This window comes from Elephas maximus, chromosome 1 (assembly GCF_024166365.1).
Source record: "Elephas maximus indicus isolate mEleMax1 chromosome 1, mEleMax1 primary haplotype, whole genome shotgun sequence".
NCBI classification, from domain to species: Eukaryota; Metazoa; Chordata; class Mammalia; order Proboscidea; family Elephantidae; genus Elephas; species Elephas maximus.
The window spans coordinates 16149779-16175656 of NC_064819.1; the positions used below are offsets into that span (position 1 = coordinate 16149779).

General features: G+C 47.2%; 1 protein-coding gene across 2 annotated transcripts in view; it reads right to left on the reverse strand.

Moving 5' to 3' along the window:
* Window positions 1–21159, reverse strand: part of HEG1 (heart development protein with EGF like domains 1) — a 107674-nt gene extending 86515 nt beyond the window's left edge. The window contains exon 1 of one of the 2 annotated variants that reach the window (XM_049878778.1): window positions 20665–21159. In XM_049878778.1, the coding sequence (XP_049734735.1) occupies window positions 20665–20977 (313 nt within the window). In that variant the 5' untranslated portion in view covers window positions 20978–21159. The remainder of the gene's footprint in view (window positions 1–20664) is intronic. The other variant, XM_049878789.1, reaches the window with a different exon arrangement.
* Between the last annotated feature and the right edge of the window lie 4719 nt (window positions 21160–25878).

A 25878-nucleotide genomic window follows, 5' to 3' on the forward strand; every position in this document is an offset into this window, starting at 1 on the left:
CAAGACCATGGCCAGAAAGGCCACACACAAAAGTAATTAATCACACCGCAACCCTAAACAAAAGAGAGAGAACAGGCAGCAGTAAGAGGAAGGTGGTGGTTACCGAGATGTAGCACAGAGGCTGTGGACACCCAGGCCTGCAAAAAAGCCATGAATTAGTCAATAGAAGTGCCAAGGGCTTTTCAGAGTACCACTTAGTGGATGGAAGATGGAGGCCAAATTGCTAGGGGTTGAGGCCAGCGAGGGTGAGGTTCTGAAACTATGACACTGATCACTAGCTATGGAATTCCCTGCTCTGCCTCCTCTTTAAAGCTTTCCTGGGCTTCTCACCTTGAGAACCCCTCCTGGGCTTGCTGGGGGCCCTGGAATCCTTGTACTTACGTTCTTGTATACACCTTTTTTTTTTTATACACCAGCAACGGATCCTTATATCTATGCTAGTGGGGCTTTTTAAGTATAATATTGAAAGATTTTCCTAAAATCCAATTGCTCACACAGAGAAGGAGAAAAGAGATTTTAGTTCCACCCCTTTAATTTCCCCTTTAGTTTGGTGGATAGCTGCACACACAAGAGGAGCGGAACGTTGTTCACAGGTGCTTTCCTGGAGAGTTAAGTGATGCTTCTGTTCTCAGAGATCAAATTAAGGAATCCCACACGTTTACAACTGCAAAGCACTTTTTATGGGATAATGTAGGGGGCCTAAATTATCCTATTAGATCCTTACATTTCAGGTTATGGGCAGGATAGGAATTATTACCCTATTTTACAGAAGAGAAAGCTGAGGCTCTCTGGTGCCGTCTTCTGTCCAGAGTAACCCAGAGAACAGTGGCAGTGACTAGAGCCCAGCTCTTTAATTCCTCAACCAGTGTCTTTCCTCATTAAACGAAAAGCCCAAACCTGTTGCCATCGAGTAGATTCTGACTCACGATGACCCTACAGACAGAGTAGAACTGCCCTATAGGGTTTCCAAGGCTGTAAATCTTTACAAAAGCAGGCTGCCTGCCACATCTTTCTCCCAGAATCGCTGGTGGGTTTGAACCGCCGACCTTTACAGTTAGCAGCCATGTGCTTAACCACTGCACCACTAGGGCTCACCATTCCTCATTAACCACACCCAAATGAGAACCAGTGAGGACTGAGAAGAGAGAAGCTCAGACAGCTCCTCCTAAACTAATTCATGGTATGCAGTGTGCTTCACTAGCTAGCATCCATGACTGCTTTGCACCATCCAACGAGGCCAAAGTTGGGAAATCGGCTGGGCTGTCTTTAGTGCCCCCATCCCTGCACAAAGATGACCACCATCCTTAGGGACCACAGCAACCAACAAGTCTAACCCTCAGATGACAGGACTGAGGGCCCAAGAGGGAAGGTAACATTTCCAAATCCACAACACAATCAATGAGTTGCATTTATGAATTTAAGAAATGTCTACTGAGCACCAACCAGAGGCAAGACACTGAGGGTTACAAGGGTGAATCAGATACGGAATCTGCCTCAAGGAGCTTACTGCTTCCCAGAGAGCTGAACGTGTAAATAAATAATTACAATGTCGTTGGGGTGTGAGAAGTGGACCAGAGAGGCACAGAGGGACGCTGAGGGGGAAGGTAAGCACAGGACTAAGAAACCCAGCCTCCCCTTCCACTGCTCGTCTGCCCTCCATCCCAGATAAAACTAGACCCTTCCAAGGCTGGGGCCCTGTCTGCCTCACTGCCTTCGCCCCAGGATCCATCCAAATGAGGGGGATTTCAGGCCGGATGGCCGCAGTGGATATTTTTGGGCAGGCAGGAACCTTGGGGGCGTGGGGGGAGGTGGCCACGATCTCACCAGAAAGGCAGCCGCCCCCTCTGCCCGGCCGGCCACTCTGGGTTGTGTTTTGAAACGCTGCTGCGGATGTAATGATCTTGGGTGGAGGACGTGAGGGAGCCAAATGAGTTTGTGTGAACAAAGGACTCAGCCCTCAATCTGGACCGTCCAGGGCTCTCGGGGAGTTTCGTTTCCTTCCTTGTCCTTACCCTGGAAGGAGCAGGCCTCAGAAAAATCATACACACTGAGAAGTGATGTGATCTGTAAAAAGGGTCCCCTGAAACAGCCTCTAGAATGGAAAGGTGACAAGGCATATTATCTCCCTCCCTGAGAAAGAGTGGGCTTTGGTTCAGCTGAGTGTCCTAGGGTGGGGGCGGGGGACAGATCTGGAACTGAGGCGTGACCCAAGGGAGGGGGCTTAGGCTTCCAGAAACAGAATTGCCCCAGGCTGCCTCTAGGGCGCTGAGGAGGGATGAGGCCTACCCAGGCAGAAGTGAAAGATGAAGGAACTAGATAGCACCTCAAGCTCTTGAGAGTAAAAATAATTCTATAGATTAAAAAGGGTTTGGGGGGGGGTGGCTTGGCAAAAAGTCTTAGGGCTGAAGATTAGAAGATTCCCGCTGAGTTAAATAAGTAAACAAAAAGGCTTTCTGCGTGGATGCCTATTTTGTTTCTAGGGGGCGTCTACCTTGCTGCCTCCATTTTCTTTGCCCCTCTTGCTCTTTGAAAAATAAGCACCCCGCAGAGTTGCTGAAGAAGAGTCTCTCAGCAAAGAGCCCGTTGTGAGAAAGAAGCCCAAGGCGGCGGCGCCGGTCCTGTCGCCTGTGTTGTCACCATACACTCGCTCACACCCAGAGAGGAAGCCGGGTGGCAGGGCTCCACCAAAGGAGGCCTGCCAGGTTAGCGAAACAATAAAAAGGCAAGGAAAAACATCCTGGTTCTGAGGAGGAAGGGGGGGAGCGGGCTGGGCTTGAGGAGGGGGCAGGAAGAAACCTCAGCCGCTGGGGCCAGTGCAGGTTGAACTTAATGAGTTGTCATTCTGGGCTTTCAACATTGACACAGCGCTGGCAGCTGACTTTTATAAGTTCTGGAGTTAATTTATTCTATAGATCTCTGTGAAGTGGCCCAGGACTCTGAGGAAATCATAGAAACATAACCTGTCTGGAAAGTTTAGCATTGTTAGAAAATGTACACAATGGGGTGACGTTTCAGCACAAAGAGCTGGGATGCTTGTGAGCCGAGGGGATAAGGGCACGGGCTGTCCCAATGACCCTCACTCTGGGCGGGAGACTTACCACATGGCCCCAAGGGGCAGAGAGGACATCGGAGCTGGGGATGCTATCCGCTGGGACTGTATGAGTAAAATCTATTTAAAGAGATGAATTAAAAGTTTAATGATATGATTTTTAAATTAAGATTGAGAAACCTGACACTCTAGTCAAATATAACGAATATTTTAAAAATCAGCTGTATAGCAGGGCAAGTTAAGAAGAAGAGACAAAATAGAGGGAGAAGAAAGGAAAAGGACTGAGAAGAGAAACAAAACAGAAGGGAGAAAGATAAAGAGGAGGGAGAAATAACAGCTAGGGAGAATTAAAACAAAACAATAGAAGACACATACCAGAACAGGCTAAGAATAATAGCCAAAATGTACGTAGCATTTGCTCCATGCCAGGCACTCTGCTCAGCATTTCACATGGATTGTCTCAGTTAATCCTCATGACAACCCTATGAGGTAGGTACCATAATTGCCTGTTTTTCAGATCACCAAAAACTGTAAGATTAAGTAATGTGCTCAAGGTTGCACAGCAAATGGTACAAATGGATCCAAAGCCAGGTCTGTCTGACTCCAAAGAAAGTCCAATTTAAAAGAAATACAGAAATAGAGAAAGAATGAAGGATAAGAAAGAGCAACTCTGACAGAGCTACAGCAAAACGGTAACGTGTACTGAAAGCAAAACCCAGAAAGGACACAGACGGCCTTCCTCCATGTCGGCTTTGCAGAGGCCTCACTAAGGCGTTTAGATCCAAATTACAGTTTCATGATATAAAGGGCGATGTTACATCTTGACATTCTATGCAGCCCACTGCCCAAATAGAGTTGTGTGGTGAAAAGGTTTAAAGATGAGAAGGAAAGAAGGCAGGAGAGATGGAGAGACAGAAGGAGAGAAGGAGAGGGGAGGAAGGGGGGAAGACGAAGGAGAGAGAGAGAGGGAGGAAAGAGTCAACGGTGTTCACATGTGAGTAAAAAAGCAAGAGCAGAAGGCAAGAGACAAAGATGGTCGAGGTTTTGAGTGTCAATGGGAGATTAATGGGACCCTTAACAAGAAAAGGAAGGTCAGGTTTTGGGGGAGGAAGGGGCAACATTTACATTTATAGATCTATAGATTCAGATTTCACTAATATTTATTTGGTGCTTAGCAAGTGCTAAGTGTTTTCACATCTATTATCTCATTTAACACTTTCATGATAACCCTGCCAAGTATGTTATCTGTTGAGTTTTAAGTTCAGCAAGATAATAAACACGCGCGAATGTCTGTCCAACAGAAGGCCGAAGGTGCAGAATTAGATTTCTGAAGAGAAGAAAGGTAGTTCTTGGAATCACCAGCTCAGAGAAAACAAACGAAGCCACGCTATGTCAAGCCACACTCTGTCAAGCCACGCTATGTCAAGCCATGCTATGTCAACCCTCTGCACCCTTGTCCCTGCAGTTGTCACCTGGCATGCCCTACTCCCTTCTCCTTGCCCTTCTGGCAAAACCGGATTGACTTCTCACAGCCAGGCTGGAGACCACCACTTCCAAGAAGTCTTCCCCAGAGAGAGCTCTTTCCCTCTGGACTATTGTTTTATGTTGTTAAGGAATCATACTTTATTTGACCACAGTTCTAGCTCCCTTATAAGGACCATGGCTCATTTATCTCTGAATCCCAGGGTGTAGCTCACTGGAGGTGCTCAATAATTGTCCGCTGGACTAAGATGCAGCTGAGAAGGGTGCATAGGACAGGGCAGGTAGAAGGTCAAGGGCAGAACTGTGAGGAACATTCCCACTTAGTGGGAGGGAGAAGAGGTGGCAGACAGCAAAAGGTAAAGGAGCGGGAAGGTCAGGCCAGGTGGGTCAGCGAATGCAGAATCCTAACAGCCAGAAAACAGGGTCTTGGGAAGGAGGAATTAGGTATGGGAACCAGAGGCAGCTGAGAGGACAAAGAGATGGAGGACTGAAAAGGCCACAGAGATTTCATAGAAATGTTCTCTTTTTCTCCACCTGCTCTGCAACTTTCGATGCATCCTTCCATAACCAGTTCAAATCCTAGCTTCTTCATGAAGCTTCCCCTCACTTACAGTAATAATAATGCCTGATGTTTACTTGGGAAACATTGATGACTGACATGTAAGCACACGTGTGTTTCCAAAGTACATCCCTGTGCATTAATTCACTTCATCGTAACAACACTGTGAAGTCAACAGAACTGGCATTATCATTGCCATTTTACAGACATAGAAACATGTTCAGAGATTAAACGACTTGCCCAATGTCAGTTAACTGTATTATGACTCAAAACATTTGTTATGTCTACATTTAAAAGTGCTTTCACAGTCACAATTATATTTGCTCCCCCTTAAAAGCCCCATGAAGGACGCAGGATAGACATTATTGTCCCTGTCTTTAACATGAGGTAATTAAGATCCAGGAAATTAGGCAACTGCCCAATGCCATATAGCTAGAAAGTTGAAGACGTTGAGACCAACAGTCCTCTTATTCCCCAACAGAGCTTTTGAGCCCTCACTGACATTTGTCTTCTCTAACTCAGCCAGCGCTATAGACAGTAGCATTCCATTAACACAAGGCATGACCATACTATAAATAATTCCTAACAAACCACGAGAATTCACCTATCCAAGTGAGTATACACCTCTTCAACGAGGTCTCACTAAGGCAATACTTACTCCAATAATGAGGTTCTTGTTCAAACCATTTGTTAAAATTCTCTGATTTTCAATAAAGCCTGCAGAACATTCTCTTGAATACCCTGAATAATGACAAACATTCATCCAAACATTATTCCTTAATAATGGACTTGGATTATTTTGGGAAGAAGACAAAAATTCAAAGCCCAATCTAGTAAATGATGTAGGAGATTGAGGTGGGTGATGCCATCTTGGATGCACGAGGAGGTTCAGCTGCAAAGAAGCACCTTTGTGTTTTGCTTGTGTAGCCCCTACACTGGCTCTGAAGGTGGCCTCTCCTTCAGACTCTTTTGAGGCATGTGTCAATAGCCCCCCAAAGGTTCTGACCCGAAGGAGAATACTCTTTGGCTACAGAGGTCCAGGTATGATTGACTGATTTTTAAAGGCTTATTATTTCGTGGCACACCTCACATTCCGTTTTTGTCAAATTCTAATGGCTTCATGTGTGTTAATCTGGTTTCCTCAGATGACTGTACTCTCTGAGATGGCTAGGGCTGTTGCACTGAGGTTTTCTGGCTTCAGATCTTGCTCTCCTTCTTCTCTGTGTTCAATGCTATGAGGGAGAGGGGGTTCAAGGATACCAAGAAGTGAGGCTGGCAGGCATCCAGGGTAATGGATGATGAGGCAACAGGGGTCCTTGAAAGCTGGAATTTGTCCCTCGTCCAAATCTAAAAGCCTGGCGGCTTGGAGGGGAGGGATCACCATAAACACAAGGATCAGCAGAAACTGGCACTGGATCTGGTAGCATCACCATCACTGGTATTTACAGAGTCTTCCTGCCGAGGCATCCAGCACTTCGCACTTATATTCCTTGAGCAAGGTTCTGTTAATAGCCCATTTGACAGATGAGAAACCAAGAGCACAGAGAGCTTACATAACCACAGCTAGCAAGGGGGCACTGCTGGGGCCTCAAGTGAGGCTGTCTGACCCCCAGGCCTGGACCTCTCAGGGTCTGTGCCTGCAAGGCCAGGAGGGCGCTCACCAGCATGATCCTGGAAAAACTCTAACTACATGGCAGCAACAAATGTCCTGGCGGCCCCAGAGGCTGTAGGAGTGACATCTGTCCCCAAGTTGAAGCCGTTTCCATCTCCTCCTACCACCCAGGGAAGGAAAATGGAGTGGTTTTCAATCCTGGCCTGACATACGATAACCACTGCTCAGGGCCTCGCACAGAGGACAACATCTCCACCAGATTACAACCAGGCACCTCACTCCTGATTCTTGCTACTCCTTCCTCCCATCTGACTGCTTCAGTTCAGACAGTCAAGGATGGTGCAGAGGCAGCTGGGGAGCCTGACCTTGACTTCTGCCCTCCTCTTGTCATAGATAAAAGTCACACAATGACTGAGTGGCAGAACCAAAATTGTGACCCCAGACCTTCCAACCGGCTTTCACCTCTGGCCACTACAGGTTGGAGGATGGTTGTGAAATTGTTTCCATTACCCAGCTATAGCTCTGTTGCTAGGATGGGTGTGAAACTGTCTCACTGGTTTCCAGCAACTTTCCTCGAGTAGCTATGTCTGTGAGCCGCAGTCACATCACTCAGTACAAAGTGTCTGGGTTTGTCAGACCAGCTCCCAAACTCAAATGACCTCGCTTCTTGCCCTGAACAAAGAGGCCAGGAGTTTCTGAGCACAAAAATGAAATTTACTGACTCTGGCTGGAAATCAGCCAGGCTAGACGAGACAAAGAGTGAGAGACCTGAAACAAAACGGAGATTCTTCTTTTTCCTCTTAATTTTGGAAATAAGCCTTCCTATCATTTAATGAGTGAAGACAGAGCTTTTAAGATCCCTTCCATTTCTGAATGTCTAGGATTCTCTGAACATAAGGCGCAGTGTCAAAATGTTCTCTTAGACGCCCAAAACAAAAATCTAATGTTGCCCAATACCCCAATGTTTGAAGGCTCAATTATTGCCAATCAAATGGCTCTAAATTAGAAAGAAGATGCCAGGTTCCCATGGCCTTTTCTTGCTCCACCCCAAATTTTGTACTCCAGCTCCTTCTAAAATACTTGTTTCCCTCCTGCCGGGACACTTTGCCAAAGCTCTGACTGCCACCCTGCCGAGACACACCACTGTGAGTGGCTTGCCTGACTGCTCTCAAGGCGTCTACTTCTGCCCACGGTGTAGACCGAGCTTCCTGCCGGTCACAAGCCCTGTAAAGTCAGCCACTCGCTGAACCATCCTCTCTTCAACTTGCCTCAAGCCAGAGGACCAGAAGAAGCCACAGATGCTTCAGGAAATGGGGTTAGCAGCAAGGTGCTCAGATTGATGGCTCCCTCTGCACCACACACACACACACACACACACACACACACACACAGTCAGAAGATACCTGGGGTAAAAAAAAAAATTTTTTTTTTTTTTTTGAGAAAGATGTTTTGTTCTGTTTTTAATCAAAATACCTGTTGACAAACAGTGTGTGGTGAAATCTACACAATTGTATAATGCTGGTGAAAGTATAATTTGGTACAATTCTTCTTCTAAAGGATAATTTTGTAATACTGTCAAGAATCATAAAATTTCCACATCCATTAAGAGAACGAAAAGACAAGCCACAGACTGGAAGAAAATATTTGCAAAACACATAGCTGATAAGAGACCTGTATCCCAAATATCAACGCCCATGTAAGCCGCAGTCAAGAAATCAAACAACGTATTGCATGGGGCAAATCTGCTACAAATCTCTTTAAAATGTTAAAAAGCAAAGAGGTCATTTTGAGGACTAAGGTGCACCTGACCCACGCCATGGTATTTTCAATCATCTCATATGCATGCAAAAGCGGGATAACGAATAAGGAAGACTGAAGAAGGATTGATGCCTTTGAATTACGGTGTTGGCAAAGAATACTGAAGATACCGTGGACTGCCAGAAGAACAAACAAATCTGTCTTGGGAGAAGTACAGCCAGAAGGCTCCTTAGAAGTAAGGATAGCGAGACTACATCTCACATACTTTGGACATGTTATCAGGAGGGACCAGTCCATGGAATAGGACATCATGCTTAGTAAAGTAGTAGGTCAGGGAAAAAAAGGAAGACCCTCAACTAGATGGGCTGACACAGTGGCTGCAACAATGGGCTCAAACATAGCAAGGACTGTGAGGATGGTGCAGGAATGGGCAGCATTTTGTTCTGTTGTACATAGGGTCATTATGAGTCAGAATCGACTCAATGGCACCTAACAACAACATCCAAAATATACAACGAAGTCTTAAATCAACAATAAGAAAACAAACAACCCAATTACAAAGTAAGCAAAATTTGGGAAGAGACATCTTAACAAAGAAGACATACAGATAGCTAATAAGCATATGAAGAGATGCTCAACATCACATGTCATTAAGGAACTGCAAATTAAAACAGCACTGAAATACCACTACACACTAGAATGGCTAAAATCCAGAACACTGACAACATCAAATGCTGATGAGACTGTGGAGCAACAGGAACTCTCATTCACTGCCAGTGGGAATGTAAAATGGTACAGCCACGTTGGAAGACAGTCTGTCAGTTTCTTAGAAAGAGTTAAAAACTTATGTCATGCTAAAAGCTGCACACAAATGTTTACAGCAGCTTTATTCATAATTGCCAAAACTTAGAAGCAACCAAGATGTCCTTCAATAGGTGTCTGGATAAACAAACTGTGTACATCCATACGATGGAGTATTTTTCAGTGATAAAAAGAAATGAGCTATCAAGCTATGAAAAGACATGGAGGAACTGACATTCCGGGAAAAGGCAAAACTATAGAGATGATGAAAAGATCAGTGGCTGCTGAGGGTTCCGTGGGGGAGGGAGAGGGATGACTATGTGAAGCACAGGGCATTTTAAGGGCAGTGCATATTATTGTCATTGTGGAAACACAACATTATGCATTTGTCAAGACCGATGGAACTGTACAAATAGAAAGAGTGAACCTTAATGTAACTATGGACTTCAGTTAATAATAATGTATCCGCATTCGTTCATCAACTGTAACAAATGTACCCACAGGAATACAAGATGTTAATAATAGGAGAAACTGTGCTCAAGGGGAAGAGAGGACATACGTACAATTTTTCTGTAAGCCTAAAACTGCTCTAAAAAATAAAATATATTAAAAGGGCAGACTTACTGGGCCAGAAGAGACTAGATGAACCCCCAAGACTATCACCCTGGGATACCCTTTAAGCTTGGAACTCAAACCACTCTCAGAGGTCACCTATCGGCCAAAAGACAAAGTGGCTCATAAAATAAATAATATCACCCATGAGTATTGTGCTCCTCTAAACAATCATCTAAATGAGACCTAACGTTAACATTTACCCTAGACCGAAGATGAGTAAGTGAGGGTGGACAAGGAAGCTAGATTAATGGCGACAGAACAATCAGAATGGAAACTACGAGAATGCTGACACATTGTGAAAGGTGTGACAAGTGTTACTGAATAATATGCATAGAAATTGTTAAGTGAGAATGTAATTTGCTATGTAAATTTTCTCTAAAATCACAATAAAAGATTTTTAAAAATAAAGTATATTAAAAATTTTTCCACATCCAGCAATTAAGACTAAACAAATAATCATAGACAAATGCAAAGACATTTGCACACAGATATTTATCACAGCATTATAGAAACACTCTATATATCCAGTACAGAAATGGCTAAAAACAATTATGGTATAATGGCACAGTATCCATTCTGGATATTCATACAGATACATATATGGATTGGATATACCTATATTGTTACATATACATAATTTTATATTACATAGAAACAATAACAATTGTTAACATTTTTATACACTTCTGATAGTTGGGATGGGGCCCTGGCAGTACAGTGGTAAAGCACTTGGCTGCTAAACAAAAGGTAGGCAGTTCGAATCTACCAGCTGCTCCTTGGAAACCCTGTGGGGCAGTCATACCCTGTCCTATAGCGTTGTTATGAGTTAGAATCAACTCGACAGCAATGGGTTTGGTTTGGTTTTAATAGTTGGGATATAGGTGATTTTTTTTGGTTGCTTTTACTTTTCTATAACTTTCAAAGTATATCTCTGATAAACACATCAAGTTTTTATAGCCAGAAAAATTAAATGTTATAATTTTTAAAAAGCAAACTTGGAAATACCATACTTTATCTTAAACACCTAAATCAAAAACATCACCTCCTGGCTCATTGCTTACCACGTGTAGAGCTCAGCCTGGAAGCTGGCATGAGGTGAAAGGGCACCAAACCCTCTCTGGTCTGGCAGGGGAAACAAAGTCAGGGGGCAGGGGCTACCTGTCTGAGATGCATCCTTGCCCTTTGAGAGTTCCTGGGCTAACAATGGAAGCAGAAAAACTATCAACAAGCATAAGGCACACTCCAGAGATGTACCTCCAAATCCTTGCTTCTAGAGAGTCTGCCTCCACAGCCACCCACATCAGCCAAGCGCCCTGGACCGCACCTCTGCACCAGAGCAAGGGGCAGCCTCTCCACTCTACTTACAGCCTCTTTGCCTTCTCCTTCACTTCCTGCTGTGCCAGGACAAACGACAGCAAGCATGCATTCTTCTTCCCACTTCCAACTTTTGCATCTGGACCCACTTTCCCTTTTTGCAATCATTTATTCAACAAATACCATGAGTGCTTAACATGTGCCAGGCACAAAATTAGACCTGGGCTCCTATCTTCAGTTCCACTCTTATTTTCCTACAATAATCTCCACCGAAGGTCCCTGGGTGGGCAAACAGTTTGCTCTCAGGTGCCAATCGAGATGTTGGCAGCTTGAATCCAACCCGTGGTGCCATGGAAGAAGGGCCTGGGGATCTACATCCATAAGATGACAGTCATTGAAAACCCTATAGAGCACAGTTCTAGTCTGACATACACGGCGTCACCACGAGTCAGAATTGACTGGACAGCAACAGGTTATTCTCCACCTATTTAAAATCCCTCCATGAGACTTATAAGAAAATCTGAACTCCTACAGTGGTTCTCATGACCCTACGCGGTCCAGGCACAGTGGCCTTCCTTCTCTCCAGTCCTGACACATGGCAAGTTTGTGCCTACCTTAGGCTTTTGCACTGGCTACTCCCTCTGCCTGGAATGTTCTTTTTGCTACAGGCAGAAGGAAGCCATGTGCCAAGTCTACAAGACAGGAGTGACTTTGGCATGTATATAAAAACTGCCTGAAAGGTAGAAAGAGCCCAAATGTCCATCAGTGAATAAATGGGTAAACTGTGGTATGTCCACACAATGGAATATTAGTCAGCCATAAAAAAGGAATGAAGTACTGATGCACACTACAATGTGGATGAACCTCAAAAACATTATACTACTAGCAAACAGCCATCTAAGATGCCGCAATTGGTCCCAACCCACCTGGAGCAAAGGAGGATGAAGAACACCAAAGACACAATGAAAATATTAGCCCAAGAGACAGAAAGGGCCACATAAACCAGAGACTGCATCAACCTGAGACCAGAACTAGACAATGCCTGCCTACCACCAATGACCCCCCCTGACAGGGAACACAACAGAGAGTCCCTGACAGAGGAGAAAAGTAGGGTGCAGAACTCAAATTCTAGTAAAAAGACAAGACTTAATGGTCTGACTGATGCTGGAAGAACCCCGGAAGCCACGGCCCCCAGGCTCTCTGTTAACCCAGAACTAAAACCATTCCCGAAGTCAACTCTTCCGACAAAGATTAGACTGGACTATAAGACAAATGATACTCGTGAAGAGTGTGCTTCTTAGTTCAAGTAGATACATGAGACTAAATGGGTAGCCCCTGTCTGGAGGCAAGATGGGAAGGCAGAAGGGGACAGGAGCTAGTTGAATGGACATGGGAAATCCGAGGTGGAGAGGAGGAGTGTGCTGTCACGTTATAGAGAGAGCAACTAGGGTCACGCAACAATGAGTATATAAATTTTTGTGTGAGAAACTAACTTCTATAAACTTTCACTTAAAGCACAATAAAAAAATCAACAACAAAAAAATTATTTTTAAGAAGGATATTAAGGTAAAGATTTATTTAAACAAGTTGAAGTGTAAAGAGAAGAATAATTAATAAATTTACCGACTCCTCTTAAAATAAAAACAAAACAAAAAATTATGCTGCGTGAAAAGAGCCAGACATAAAAAGTCTGAATAGGTAATCCCTAGAGACAGAAAGTAGATTGGTGGTTGCCAGGGGCTGGGGAGAGTAGGAACAGGGAGCAACTGCTTAACAGGTACGAGGTTTTCTTTTGGAGAGGGGATGAAATGCTTTGGAATTAGACAGAAGTGGTGGTCGCACAACACTGTGGATATACTAAATGCCACTGAATTAAACCAACGCAAACCAAGCCCATTGCCATCAAGTCAATTCTGACTTATAGTGACCCTAAAGGACAGAGAGCTGCCCCATAGCATTTCCAAGGAGCGGCTGGTGAATTCGAACTGCCGACCTTTTGGTTGGCAGTCATGGCTCTTAACCACTGCACCACCAGGACTCTGCCACCGAATTGCTCCCTTTAAAATGGTTAATCTTACGTAGCTTGAATTTCACCTCAACAACAACAACAAAACTGAAAAATAACAACAACTAAATACTGTCTGGTGTGGTTAGCAAAGTAGAGAAAGAGAAGTCTGAGGGTTGGCAGGGTCAGATCCTGCGGACCTTGTATCCCACCCCAGGGAGTTTGGATTTTATTCAAAGTACAATGCAAAGCCCTTGAAGGGTTTTAAAAGAGTGAGGTGACCTGAATTACATCTTAAGAAGATCACTTGGCTTCCGTGAGCACGGATTAGAGGGAGAACATGAGTGGATGCAGGGAGAACAGACAAGAGCAATAGGGATGAAGAGGCAGGACTGATGATCTGTTAGACACAAAGTCAACTGGAGTCACCCAAAAAATGAATGCAGAAGGTGAGGAAAGTCGTGGAATGGAGGATGATTTTCAGATTTCTTGCGTAAGCACCTCGGTGGATCGTGTTGCCAATTCCTGATACGCTGAAGATTCAGGGGTCGACCGACAACAGATTTAGAGGGTGGGAATCAAGGGTTCTGGTTCTTTCTGATTTTTCTGCTTCTTTTCACTGTTGACTTTGTCATAGGAAGGTCAACATCTGCGCTCTCCCATGCTTACCACAGTGCAAGCAGGCTGCTTCCTACACTCTTGAAAGTCCCCACCAAGCACCTCAGAATCAAATTCCATGGCCTTTGTTCCCATCTCCCTTTTCCTTTTAACTTGGATGGCACCCAGATAAGACCACAGGTCCACGCAGTTATGTATTAGCTTGCATAGGTCTTCGTTGCATTTTATGCATAAGCCGTGTGTTATATTCACATCACCTGCCGATCTACAGCCAGCCTCCAAGCTGCCCCACCCCTCACGGTACCCTCAGGCTCGGCTGGCTTTTTGGCAGGTGCCTCTTCCTGCCCCACTGTCTACACTGAATGTTCTCCATTCTGTCGAGTTGGTTTCCTCTTCTGTGGCTTCAACTCCTGCACCACCAGGCTGTATCTAGCCCTGACTCCTCTCTAGTTCAGCGGTAAATTCTCAGCAGGACACACTGCAGCCTTGATAATGAAAGTTACTAAAACTAAAGTAACCTCTTCAGTGACGAACCAGCTCTTCTGCATTCTCTGCCCTCATCCCTGGTTCCTCACCCTCTGTTGTCTCTAAGCCAGCCAGTCCCCAATCCCTCTGCTTTGCATTTTTAAAGGACCGTTTCAACCCTCGCTTTCCATTTCCCCTACCTCCATTCTAGTCCATGCCCTGTCTTCAGTCCTTTCCTTCCAACACATCTGGTATAATGCCTGCCAGCATTCCAATATTTCAGACATAACTCTGGACAGTAGTGGCTCATCTGTGGTTCATCTGAGAGCCCCCAGCACCAATCACAAACAAGGAACCAGCAAACTCCACTGCTCCCCTCCTCAAAAGCCACCAAGGGCTCCACAATGGAGATGTCATTAAACCAAACACCTTCAACAGGTCTCTGAAGCCCTCCACGATCTGCCCTAATCTCCTCTCCAGTCCTGTCTTCAGTGACTCTGGTTATTCTAGAGGGATAACTAGCCTCCCCAAGTCTTCTCTTCTGGCCTTTCCTAAGCAGTGACCACCTCCATTTAAAAAGCCTTGAGCTTTTCAGTATCTGGGACTTTGCTGATGCCAATACTCACCCTGCCTCTCTGTCTCTCCATATCCTTAGTCAACTTTCAACCACTAAACAACTCCTTCCTTCTCCCTGAAGTCTTCTTCTCTAGTCCTCCATGCTGCTGTCCTTCTCTAGCCACACCATTCCTTTGGTCATTCTGATCTTCTTGCCACGTCTTTAGCTATGAACTCAGACCTCTTGCATCATTATTTCACTTTTTACCAGTTCGATGCATATTTCCAGGGGGGCAAAATGCACTTCCACAGAAGCCCTCCCTATCACCCACCACAGATCCTCATCCACAGGGAAGGCCTCAGCAAACACTTCCCGATTTACCAATTGGTCAGATGTGACACAGACTGAGACATCTGCCACACTCCAACAAAAGGAGAGAGAAAAGACGGGATAAACATCTGCCTATACAAGATGAGAAAACCCTGGTGAGCATAGTGGTTAAGAGCTACGGCTGCTAACCAAAAGGTCGGCAGTTCGAATCCACCAGGTGCTCCTTGGAAACCGTATGGGGCAGTTCTGCTCTGTCCCATAGGGTCGCTATGAGTCAGAATCGACTCAATGGCAGCGGGTTTGGTTTTTTGGTTTTATACAGGATGAAGACTGAGCGGGCACAAGAGGGCATAGACTTCAAAAAGAAAGCAATTTTATGGCACTGAATACGAGTACTTTTAACCTCTCCTCCTACTGAACATAACAACTGCCTCATAGTATCAGCCAATGCTCCATGTTCCCAGAAGACAGTCCATTAAGAACACCACCAATTCATTTCAGTTTGGTTAATAAATAATGTAGCTGCCCTCAGCATCAGTAACCTATGAGTTGGCATATAAATAGGGCAAAATTCGTAATATCGATGCAAAATTCTATTTCATACATGTTTTTATAAAGGCTTGCAGTCTTATCTCAGGCAATTCCTCAAATAAATAAATACATAAATTAATTCTGGATCTCCCCGGATAGCACACATAGTTAAGCACTGAGCTACGACTAACCAAAAGGTTGGCAGTTAGAACCCACCCAGAGGCAACCCAGAAGAAAGACCTGGTGATCTGCTTCTGAAAGGTCACAGCCATGAAAACTCTACGGAGCACAGTTCTATGCTGACACACACGGGGCCACCATGAGTCGGAGTCAACTTGATCGCAACTGTTTGGTTGGTACTCTGCAGACTGTCCCCCTTACCATTCCCATCTCCTTATCTCTTCTTCCACCTCAATCCTGGACCCTATTCTCTGAAACAAACAAGAGCAGGGGACTGAGGAAGACAGGAAAAAGAATGACAAGCTGGAGAGGATCTTGGCAGTCTAGGACAACTATTGCCCCATTTTACAGATAAGAAAACTGAGATTTCATGATATTGTGGAAAGAGCAAATGGATTTAGTCAAAATGGACTTAAATCCTGCCTCTTCCATTTACTATGTGATCTAAACTCACCAGGCTTTAGCTTCCCCAACTGGAAAAGGGAAATAATATCCCTCACAGCATTGTTCTGAGGAATAAATAGGATAATGCGTGGGAAAGCACCAACCACGCATAGGTGCTCAAAGGGAAGCCAAGCCAGCTTGAAAGCCTAGGAGTCAAAAAAAAAAAAAAAAAAGGCCAACACTAGCCTTCTCTGTTGCTTCCCAGGCTTCTTCAAAGGGAGGTGCCTTTATTACAGCTGAAACCTCCGTTCATTAAAAAAAAAAAAGGGAGGGGGGCTGGGGTGGGACTGGGACAGAGGGAAGCCACTGAAGACAGCAATAAGTGGCTAGCAAAACCTCAACTGCCATCTGTTCTTTGCTTTCTTTCTGACTCTCTGGGGCAATGACAAGTTTAATTCCAGGAACTCTGTTTTCAGCCAGCTGGGCAGGGCTGCTGGAAGGCGAGAAGGGATCACCGGGAGGGCACAGGCCCCTCCCCGGCTCTCCAGGACCAGGGATGCGGTAACCGCCCAGTGGGCAGCAAACACCTTGCATTCTCCCTCTGCCTACATCACTCAGCTCTCCCCCAGGAAGTATCAGTTCAGCTTTTGCACGCTCACATGGAGGGAGGCAAGAAAAGGGCTCTTGCCCTGTTAAAAGGATGTGGCTTTTAAAACACACACGCATCACTGAGAGTCCCTTTCCCCACATCCCTCCTTCTATTTGGGGCACCACCACCACCCCCTCCACCCCCAACCCCCCAATCAAAGCAAGCAGGCTTCTCAGGAATGCCAGCCTCCTGCCTCCTGGAAGAAAGCCACTCTCCCTTCCCTAAGGGGCTGCCTCTCTCCCAGGCCGGGTCACCGTGTAATGGTCTCCCAGCAGCCAGGCTAAATGACGAAGTTGGCCCACACAGTTACGGCAACACAGGCGACAGCTATTTAACAGCTCAGAAGGGGCTGGGCTCCTAGCGCTTCCTTTACTCTGAAACAAGTCATTGCCATGAGTTGATTCTGACTCACTGTGACCCTACAGGGCACGGTAGAACTGCTCCACAGGGCTTCCAAGGCTGTAAATCTTTATGGAAGCAGAATGCCACATCTTTCTCCTGTGGAGCGGCTAGTGGGTTTAAACCATCGACCTTTCAGTTAGCAGCCAAGTGATTAACCACTGGCCACCAGGGCTCCCTTACTTTTACTCTAGGGAGCTGCATTTTTCTAAGATTTTTATTCCTTCGGCTGGCTGTTCCAGCATCATCTCCTCTGTGGGTGGGAAAGTTCTTTCCTTCTGCAATGACTTTCATTATGATTTAAGCCTTTTTGTTCCTCTCATCTACAAACCTCACAATTAAGCCATGGCCTCTGGATCAAAAAAAACCAAGACATTAATATAAGCTTAGCATCCAGATTTGAACTGCAGCTCGGATACCTCGAGAGGTTAAAAACACAGAGAAAAAGAAAACCTCCAGGACTCAGCATCCTCCCTGTCACCAGTGGCTGTGGCACCAGCAATACACATCAGCTGAAGAGCCAGCAGCGTGGGTAGGTGGGCACAAAAGCTTAACAATGGCTGTACAAACAGGGGACTGTTCTCCAGTGACTTGTCGTCTCAAAGCAGGCAGAGAGCCCACATACAGAATGGAAATAATTACTCAACAGCAAGAGCCTTGAACTCTGCCAAGAGGAGGAAAAGGGCTAGAAGTGGACCACAGGGAAGAAAAGGAGTCACAGAGTGGCCTCTGGAGACATCTTTGGTCCCTGCTCCTGACACCAGTGTATTTGGAAGACCAAGCCACAAAGGCGAGGCACTGACCAACAATATCCCTGCAGCAGAAGGGGCTGCAGGCTGTTTCCCCAACAACCAAACGAAGCACATTGTTGGTAAGACCACGGGGCTCATCACCAGCAGGAACAAGCAACTCCCCAAATACAAAATGGTGATACAGAACCTGAGTGACCATCTGTCAGGGATGCTGTGGAGGGCAGACAGCTGCAGCAGGGGGGACCAGATGACCTCCTTAGGCCCTTTCAGGACTGCGACTTTACCCGTTGTGAAATAGCTGATACTACCTGGTGACACACAGTGGCTCATGAAAAGGCTCTGAAGAAAATCTTCAGAGGTTATTAGGAAACTCAGAATCTCTGATATTACCTACCACTGGTTTTCTTGTTGTTTTTTTTCCCCCAAGTGACACTGTTGGAACCATCACTAGAAATCAAGTACAGGTCATGCCTGGATCCTCAAAAGTACTAGTCACTTCTAGCAGTTTTGAACAGAGAATCATTTTCATCTCTTCTCACCCCACCTTTCTAACATCTCCCCTGAGATCCCACCTTGGATCAGCTGAAGAGCCGGCACTTCTTAGGTGATCCCAAGAGAGACCACGGTAGTAGGAGAAGGTTTAGACCATCCCGAGTCCTCCCTAACTGCTTTCTGGGACTCTAGGATGCATTCTTCCTAGTGACGCATGGACTTGAAGCCTCCAAAACTCTCACTTTCCAAAATGAATCAAACTACGAAGGTTTCAAAGACAAGACTGGCAGCTGTACCTGCCACACCTCTAATGAAGGGGAGGTCTCTGACTAGCTAGGCAAAGGAGATTGCTGAGCCCCTAAGCCAGTTTCTTCCAATCTCTCCGTAACATTTAACCTCTCCATGACCTATGGGGATTCCCAGTCAGGAGAGAAGCAAGGAGGTTCCCCTGCCACCTCAGCCCCCCAGGGCCCTGCAAGTCAGCATCCCCTCCACCTACCTCCTAACAACAAGATCACGGGCCCTCAGCTACCAAAGCCTAAAGACCAGCCAGAGAAACCTGCCTTCATTTCCTGGGTGTTTCCTCTGCCATGTCCTCAAGTCCCTGAACTTGAGTTTCTATTTAGAAAAACTCACAAAATAGCATACAGTATTCCTCGGTTACTTTTCTAAGACAGGAAAGTCAGGAAATAACATCTTTTATGTTCTCGATCTTTCCCATGGAAAGTAACCAATGTATGTTGTAAGTTATCTCAAGTCAGAGTTACAACGGAATGTGTTTCCTAGGTCTTGAGAAGCTACTTTCCCTCAGTTTCTCAATCTCATGCCAGTGATGTAGAAGTTCACAAGGGCAAGGCGTTTTGCAATGATGGGAGTACGGCCAAATATGAACTTGAGTTTTGACTAGAGGACCCCTGATTTAAAAAAAAAAAAAAAAGCCAAAAACTTTACTTATTCAACTACAAGAAGCATTCGTAGGCTTGATAGAGCAAGCTGATTCATATGCCAAAAAGTTTGTGTGATCTGAGAAACTGAAATGAATTGTCAATTAGTCCAATGAAATCTGCTCAACCTTCGCCTAAACTCAAAGTCAAAACCTAATGCTGCAAGCAGCCTTGCTCCCCCAGGGTAACTCTGAGAGAAGGGATACCCTGTGTCACTCACAGCAAGGCAAAGACTAACACTACCACGTTGCTGACTTTGTTCAAAGCACTTTCCATTTATTTTTACTTTCACTTTGTCACATATCACTAGGAGGCCAGGAGGAACAGGGATCATTACTCCCATTACACAGATGGTGGAACTGAGACCAAAAGAGGTGCTGTCTCCAAGGTCCCAATGTTATTATGGTTAAAATCCCACTCAGTCCTTGGCATTTTCTTCCAGGCCGAAAGAAAGAACTGGACAGAAAGGTTCGGAGGAGAGGAGGCCAGTTCCTGCTACCTGCCCCGGCCGCAGTGGCTGCCTTTGGAGCTGAGGAGGGAGGGAGCTCGGGGACCGTCCTGTGCCAGCTTGTCCTGCAGGGTTTCAACCTTGCAAACCGTCTCCCAGCGACTCTGCTTTGGGACTGAACCAGGAAAGAATAACTTTTTAACGGACTTGGGGGAGAGTGTTTTGTTTCGAACCGACTCCTTTGTTCATTGCAAAATCCTCGGTGCTAGAACTCTTTTACACATCAGTTACTGATATTTGGAAGTGAGGCTCTGCACCTGGAGAAGCTAGTTCTGCATCTAAAGAAAAGAAAGAATGAATTTGGGGAATGGACGAGCCGTGTGTTATCACCTCAGAGGTGGGACAAGCGCTTTGGAAGCGTTCTTTCTTTTTTAAAAGGAGATGTGTAGGGCGAAACAGGGTACCCCAGGGATGATAAGTTTTCTTCCAAGGGATGGGGGCGGACGGGATGGTCACACCCCCGGTCCAGCCACCAGCGCAAGCGTCCGGGAAATCCACTCTCCCCACTCGCCGCCCTCCCGAGGACCCCACGCGCGCCGGGAAGCGAAGCCCCCAGCCGGGCCGAGCAGCGCAGAGGGGCCTAGGCCGGAGATGCAGCCCCGCGGCGCGCCCCCGGTCCCCGGCCCTGGCTCGCTCGGCGCCCGTTCCGGCTCTCACTCACCCGCGCTCCTGCCTCGGCCGGAGGGGCCCCGCCGTGTCGCGACGCCCGGCCCGGAGGGCGTGGGGCTGGGAGCGGGGGGCGCGGGCCCGCGGCTGTGCTGGGGCGGCAGCGGCTGCAGCTCGCGCTCCGAGCCGGGTTCGGGCGGCCGCGCCAGCCCCGCGTCCGCGAGGGGCGCCCCGCTCGGCGCGCGGCTGGCCGGGGAGGGCGGCTGGCCCCGCGGCCCGGGGGCCGCCGGCGGCGGCAGCAGCAGCAGCAGCAGCAGCGGCAGCAGGAGCGGCAGCGGCGGCCCCCGCGAGGCGCGCGGCGAGGCCATGGTCTCTGCGCCCGGGCGCCTCACATGCCCGGCGCGCGGGGCGGGCGCGGGGCGGCCGCGAGTGCCAGGCGGCGGGCGGCGGTGCGGCGCGGGGCCGGGGAAGTGAGCCGAGTGAGGCAGCGCGCGCAGTCCCCGCCTCAAAAGTTGTCGGAGCCGCGGGAGGGCGGCCGGGGGCCGGGCGGGCGCGGCGGAGGCGGCCCGCGGCGCCGCTCCATGCTAATTAGCCGGGCGGGTCGCCGGGCGGGCGGCTCCTCCTCGGGTTGACATCACCGGGCGGCCGGGGGCGGGGAGAGGGCAGGAAGGGGGCGGGGGCCGGCGCCCGGGAGATCGGCCTGGCCCGGGGTAGCGGCATGAGGTCGGCAGAGCCGCAGTGCAACTTCTGTCCCACGCCCCTGTCCTCCCTCTCACCCCCTTAGCATTGCTTTGTTTTCTGGAGAAAAACCCGAGCAGCCGAGTCTTCCAAATCAGGAACCAGAAGTTCCCAACTCCTTAAACAGACGCTAAGTCTGAGAAGAGCAGGTACTCGGAGGATGTGACTGGCACAAACTAGATTACATAAGGTGCTTTGGTACAAAAGCGGGATCCTTTCCCTGCTCCCCAGACCGCGTGGCCACCGCCCCTTACTGTTTGGAAGCACACTCACTCCCACCACTACCCCTTCTCCAGGCCCCCGGGGCTGTGTGGTGCTTGGTCTTGCCAAGGCTGACACCTCACCCACCGTCGGGCCAGTGTGGGAATCATCACTTTCCCCTCCACCTTTGGAGCCTGGATTTCGTTCCCCTTCGACCACTGCCTTTGGCTCAAACCAGAGTTCTGCAGGGATGTCGCCGCTGGGACACCCAAACATGCCGCAGGGAAAAGGAAACTGTGAATTCAGGCAGGGCTTGGGCAAACTTACCATCAGCAAAAGGGATGCGGGATGACAATTCAGCAAAAGGATGTAGAGATCACTGAATTTAAACAGGAATCTTGAGGAGAGAATTTCAAAGATTCAGCGCAAACACATTTTCTTGGTAAATTACATACCACGTGTGTCCATACCCCCCAGCCGCTGATAAAAAATAATAAAATGTCTAAATTTAGGAGTGCAAGGCTCATTCATAGGTGAAAATAAAGGGGGCTCAAAATGGGGACAAAACTTGCTCAAGATCCTGGCGCTAAAGATGAAGTGATACTTCCATGTGGCTTCATTACTTCTGTTCCCCTAACTCAGAATTTGCAATAATTCAAACAATGTCTCCACTGAAACGAATACTGGAGCTTCTTGGGAAACTTGTCAGTTCTGCTGAGGATCCCAGCCTGACCACTGAATTCTCAGAAAAATGAGGATGGCCTCCTCCCTTGGGCCTGCCTCTCCACCCTACTTCTCTGCCCCTCTCTGGTACTTTGTCTCCAGATCTCCTTGACCCACCTCTAGGGGAATAAGCAGATCACAGTGTCCTGGGCCCACTTTCTAGTGACTCAGTGGTCACTCTGTGAGTCATTTGGCAGAAAACATAAAGGGTGCTCCGTATAAACACACCTTAAATGGGGAAGAAAAGAGTAAAGATTTGATTCGATTTTGTTTTGTTTTTAAAGAACCTCAAAACAAACCCAGCTTTCCAAGGTTCTCCTATGGAATGTCCAGGTCTCTCCAGGAAAGTACCAAAACAAGAATTCCCCTGTAAATAACTCAGTTCGCTCTCATGGCCCCAACTCAACTTTGCTGGACCCTGCTCTCCTGTTAACAGGCAGGATTGCGCAGCTGCCCAGACCCAGCCTGACAAGCTCCAACAAGCCAAGACGCTGTGCTCAGAGGCTCTGGTCACAGCTGCTTTCTCCCTTCACAGAGAGTATTTCACACAGCACTGGTTGTCCTTCTAGGCAACCAGTAAGGTTTAATGATTTAATGACCCTTACGGGCTTCCCTTGTGTATTTAGAGATCCCACTGGAGAATCTGCCTTTACTACCAAGGCCCAAAAAGCAAATATGCACCCACCACCTGCTCCTCCCATTAAGCACCACAGGCTTATCTCTCTCTAATCTTCTAACAGAAATGACTGAGTTCAAGTTAACTGTCACAGCTAGGTAGGGCTTAGCCTGTGGACGAGTAGCAAGAGGCACATGAAGAAGCTGGAAAGGTTGGTCACAGTGAAGGTAGATTCCAGCCCTTTTCCATCTCTGCCTAGGAGAGAACAAGAAAAAAACAGGCTACATCTCAGCAAGGGAGAGTTGAGGCCACATAGAATCTTGGGAAGAGTAATAGACTTAAGTCCTTGTTTCTAGTCCTGACTTTACCACTATCTCGTTGTGTGATCTGGGCCTCAGTCCTCACCTGTAAAACTAGATGGTTGTTAAGGAGTGCTCCAGCTCTGATGTTTTAGGGTTCAGTAAAGACCTTCTCGGAGTCCTTGAGTGGTTAATGCACTCAGCTTCTAATCAAAAGGTTGCAAGTTTGAGTCCAGCCAGAGGTGCCTCTGAAGAAAGACCTCGAGATATACGTCCAAAAAAAATCAGCCATTGAAAACCCTGTGGAGCACAGTTCTACACTGCCACACACGGAGTCACCATGAGTTGGAGTCAACTCGACAGCAACTGGTTAACTGGAAAGAACTTCTGAGACAGTAGCGAGGAGGTATAAACAAGTGTACAAGGGACACTTACAATGTTTCTTTCCCAGGGATATAAAAATCCAGACAAGATTCTTAGATGGCTTAGAAGAGACCCCATCTGGGCCAGGGGGATACATCAGATAACCTCTCAGATTCATTCCAGCCTTGGGAATCTACTGATCTAGAAGGAAACAGGTGGCAAGCCATCTCAGACTATATTCCAAGGCTGAGTGAGTTGGGAGTCAGGCATTTCTAACCTCTCTGGAGGTAGGAGTGGGGGGCATTCCAACGAAGTTGACGGTATAATCGTCAGTGATCCCAGCGTCTCCACCACCTGATACTGCCTGTAGTCAGAGCTTTTGCAGAGGCTTCCCTAACTCGGCTCGTGTTAGTTAGACTAGGCTTAGGCTAAGCTGCAGTAACAAACAGACCCCCGAATGCAGCGACTTCATCCCACAGACATTTAATTCTTGTTCACTTATGAGTCTTAGGCACTGATGTTCAGATGATTGGGGTGGCTCTTCTCATAGTCATTTACAGAGGCACTCTATGGCGGCTCTGCCATTCTCTGACATGTGCCTTCCAAAGTTGCTCTGGGCATTGACATGCCAATCAGCCAGAGGTTAGAGAGCATGGAGGTGTAAGCATGGGAGGTTTTGATGGGCCAGGCCTGGAAGCGCCTGCATCACTTCCTCTTACATTCCACTGGTGAGAACATGGTCACATGGCTCACCAAACTACAAAGGAGCCTGGGAAAATACAGTCTAGAGGTCTCCCCAAAGAAGGAGAGAAGGGGTGGGGGGAGACAGCTAGCAGTTTTTGCTCTACCACTCGACATCAGTAGGGCAGAGAAAGACAGGGATGAACAAGAAGATTCTTCTCTCTGGCCTCAGTTTCCTCCTTTGTAAAACAAGGGAGTTGAATCAGATGATCTCTCAGGGCCCATCTACTTTAACACTCTGTGGTTCTAAGAGGTGATGAAATATCTTTCCAGTGCCAAAGTAAACAAGCCAGGCAGGCTCCTGCTTCAACATGTCCTCAGCCCACAGGGTCCTCCTCTGTCCATTGGCCTGGCTGGCGGACCCTGTGGAGAGGGCCTTGAGTTCTCTCCAAGTCCTGTTCATGAGCTGTTCTTGTTCCTCGGCTAGTCAAGTGATCACTGTTGACCTCAGTCTCCCCAGCTACCCTCTGCCACCTCCTGGGGCTGGTCTGAAGATATGATGAGATCACTGCCCGAAGGCACCAGGAGCTGTATATGATGCTCTTACTGTAACCAAAACCTTTTATGATACTGTGTTCTAAGCTGGCCCCAAAGCGTGTCCAGCTCCTGAGCACGGTGCCGCTGCAGGACCCTGGTAGTGCAGTCAGTGGTGGCATTGCCATGGCTGGGATACACTGGTGACTACATAGCAGTGGTATCTCAAGGAACCCCCAGGATTCTGGTGATTAGGGTCCCTGAGGGTTGATAGATCAGTTCCACAGACACCTGGATTGAACTTTACCTGGGGCAGGTGAGCCAGGCCTAGTCATCACTGTCTTCTCCAGGGAGTTTGCCTGCTTCTCTGCTGTGTGCTCAGCACCCTGGGTTGCAGTAGTCCTTTTACTCATCCTCTCATCTGCTTGTCCACCCCAGCACATTTTCTGAGCTACTTTCTGGCAAGTTCTGTGCCTTATTCATCTTTGTATCCCCAGCACCCAACATAGGGCTTTCCTACTTTTATTTAATCATCCAATGAATATTTACTAAGTAGGCATTCTGCTGGGTGCTGGGTGAGTCCCTGACCTCAGAGAGCTTAAAGGTTTGGAGAAGACAGAAGAATCAAAAGAACGTAATGTAAACTTGCCACTGTAGAAAATACCCTGAAGGGGAGCACTCAGGGGGAGGATGTTGGGTTTCCCTGTGGCCGTGAGATTGAGCCAAGATCTGAAAACTGTGTAGGCCATTAACCAGGCAAAGGAGTATGGGAAAAGTATGTGCAAAGGCCCTGAGGCTGGATGCAGTTGGATAAATGTAAAGGATGAAAGAAAGCCAGTGTGGAGCCCAGAGAGCAAGGAAGAGTATGGACGGAGGTGAGACTGGAGATTTTCATAGCAGCCAGATCAGGCAGACCCTAGCAGGCCATTTTAGGGATTCTTGCATTATTTTTTTTTTTTTTTTTTTTTTTTTTGCATTATAGGTTTTGGGTTTTTTTTTTTTTTTTTTTTTGCTTTATAGCTTAGGGAAGTCACTGTAAGATTTTTAGTCAATGAGGGGGGTGATGTGGGGGTGGAGATGAGGAGGGAAATGGGGTGAGGGGTGACATGATTTA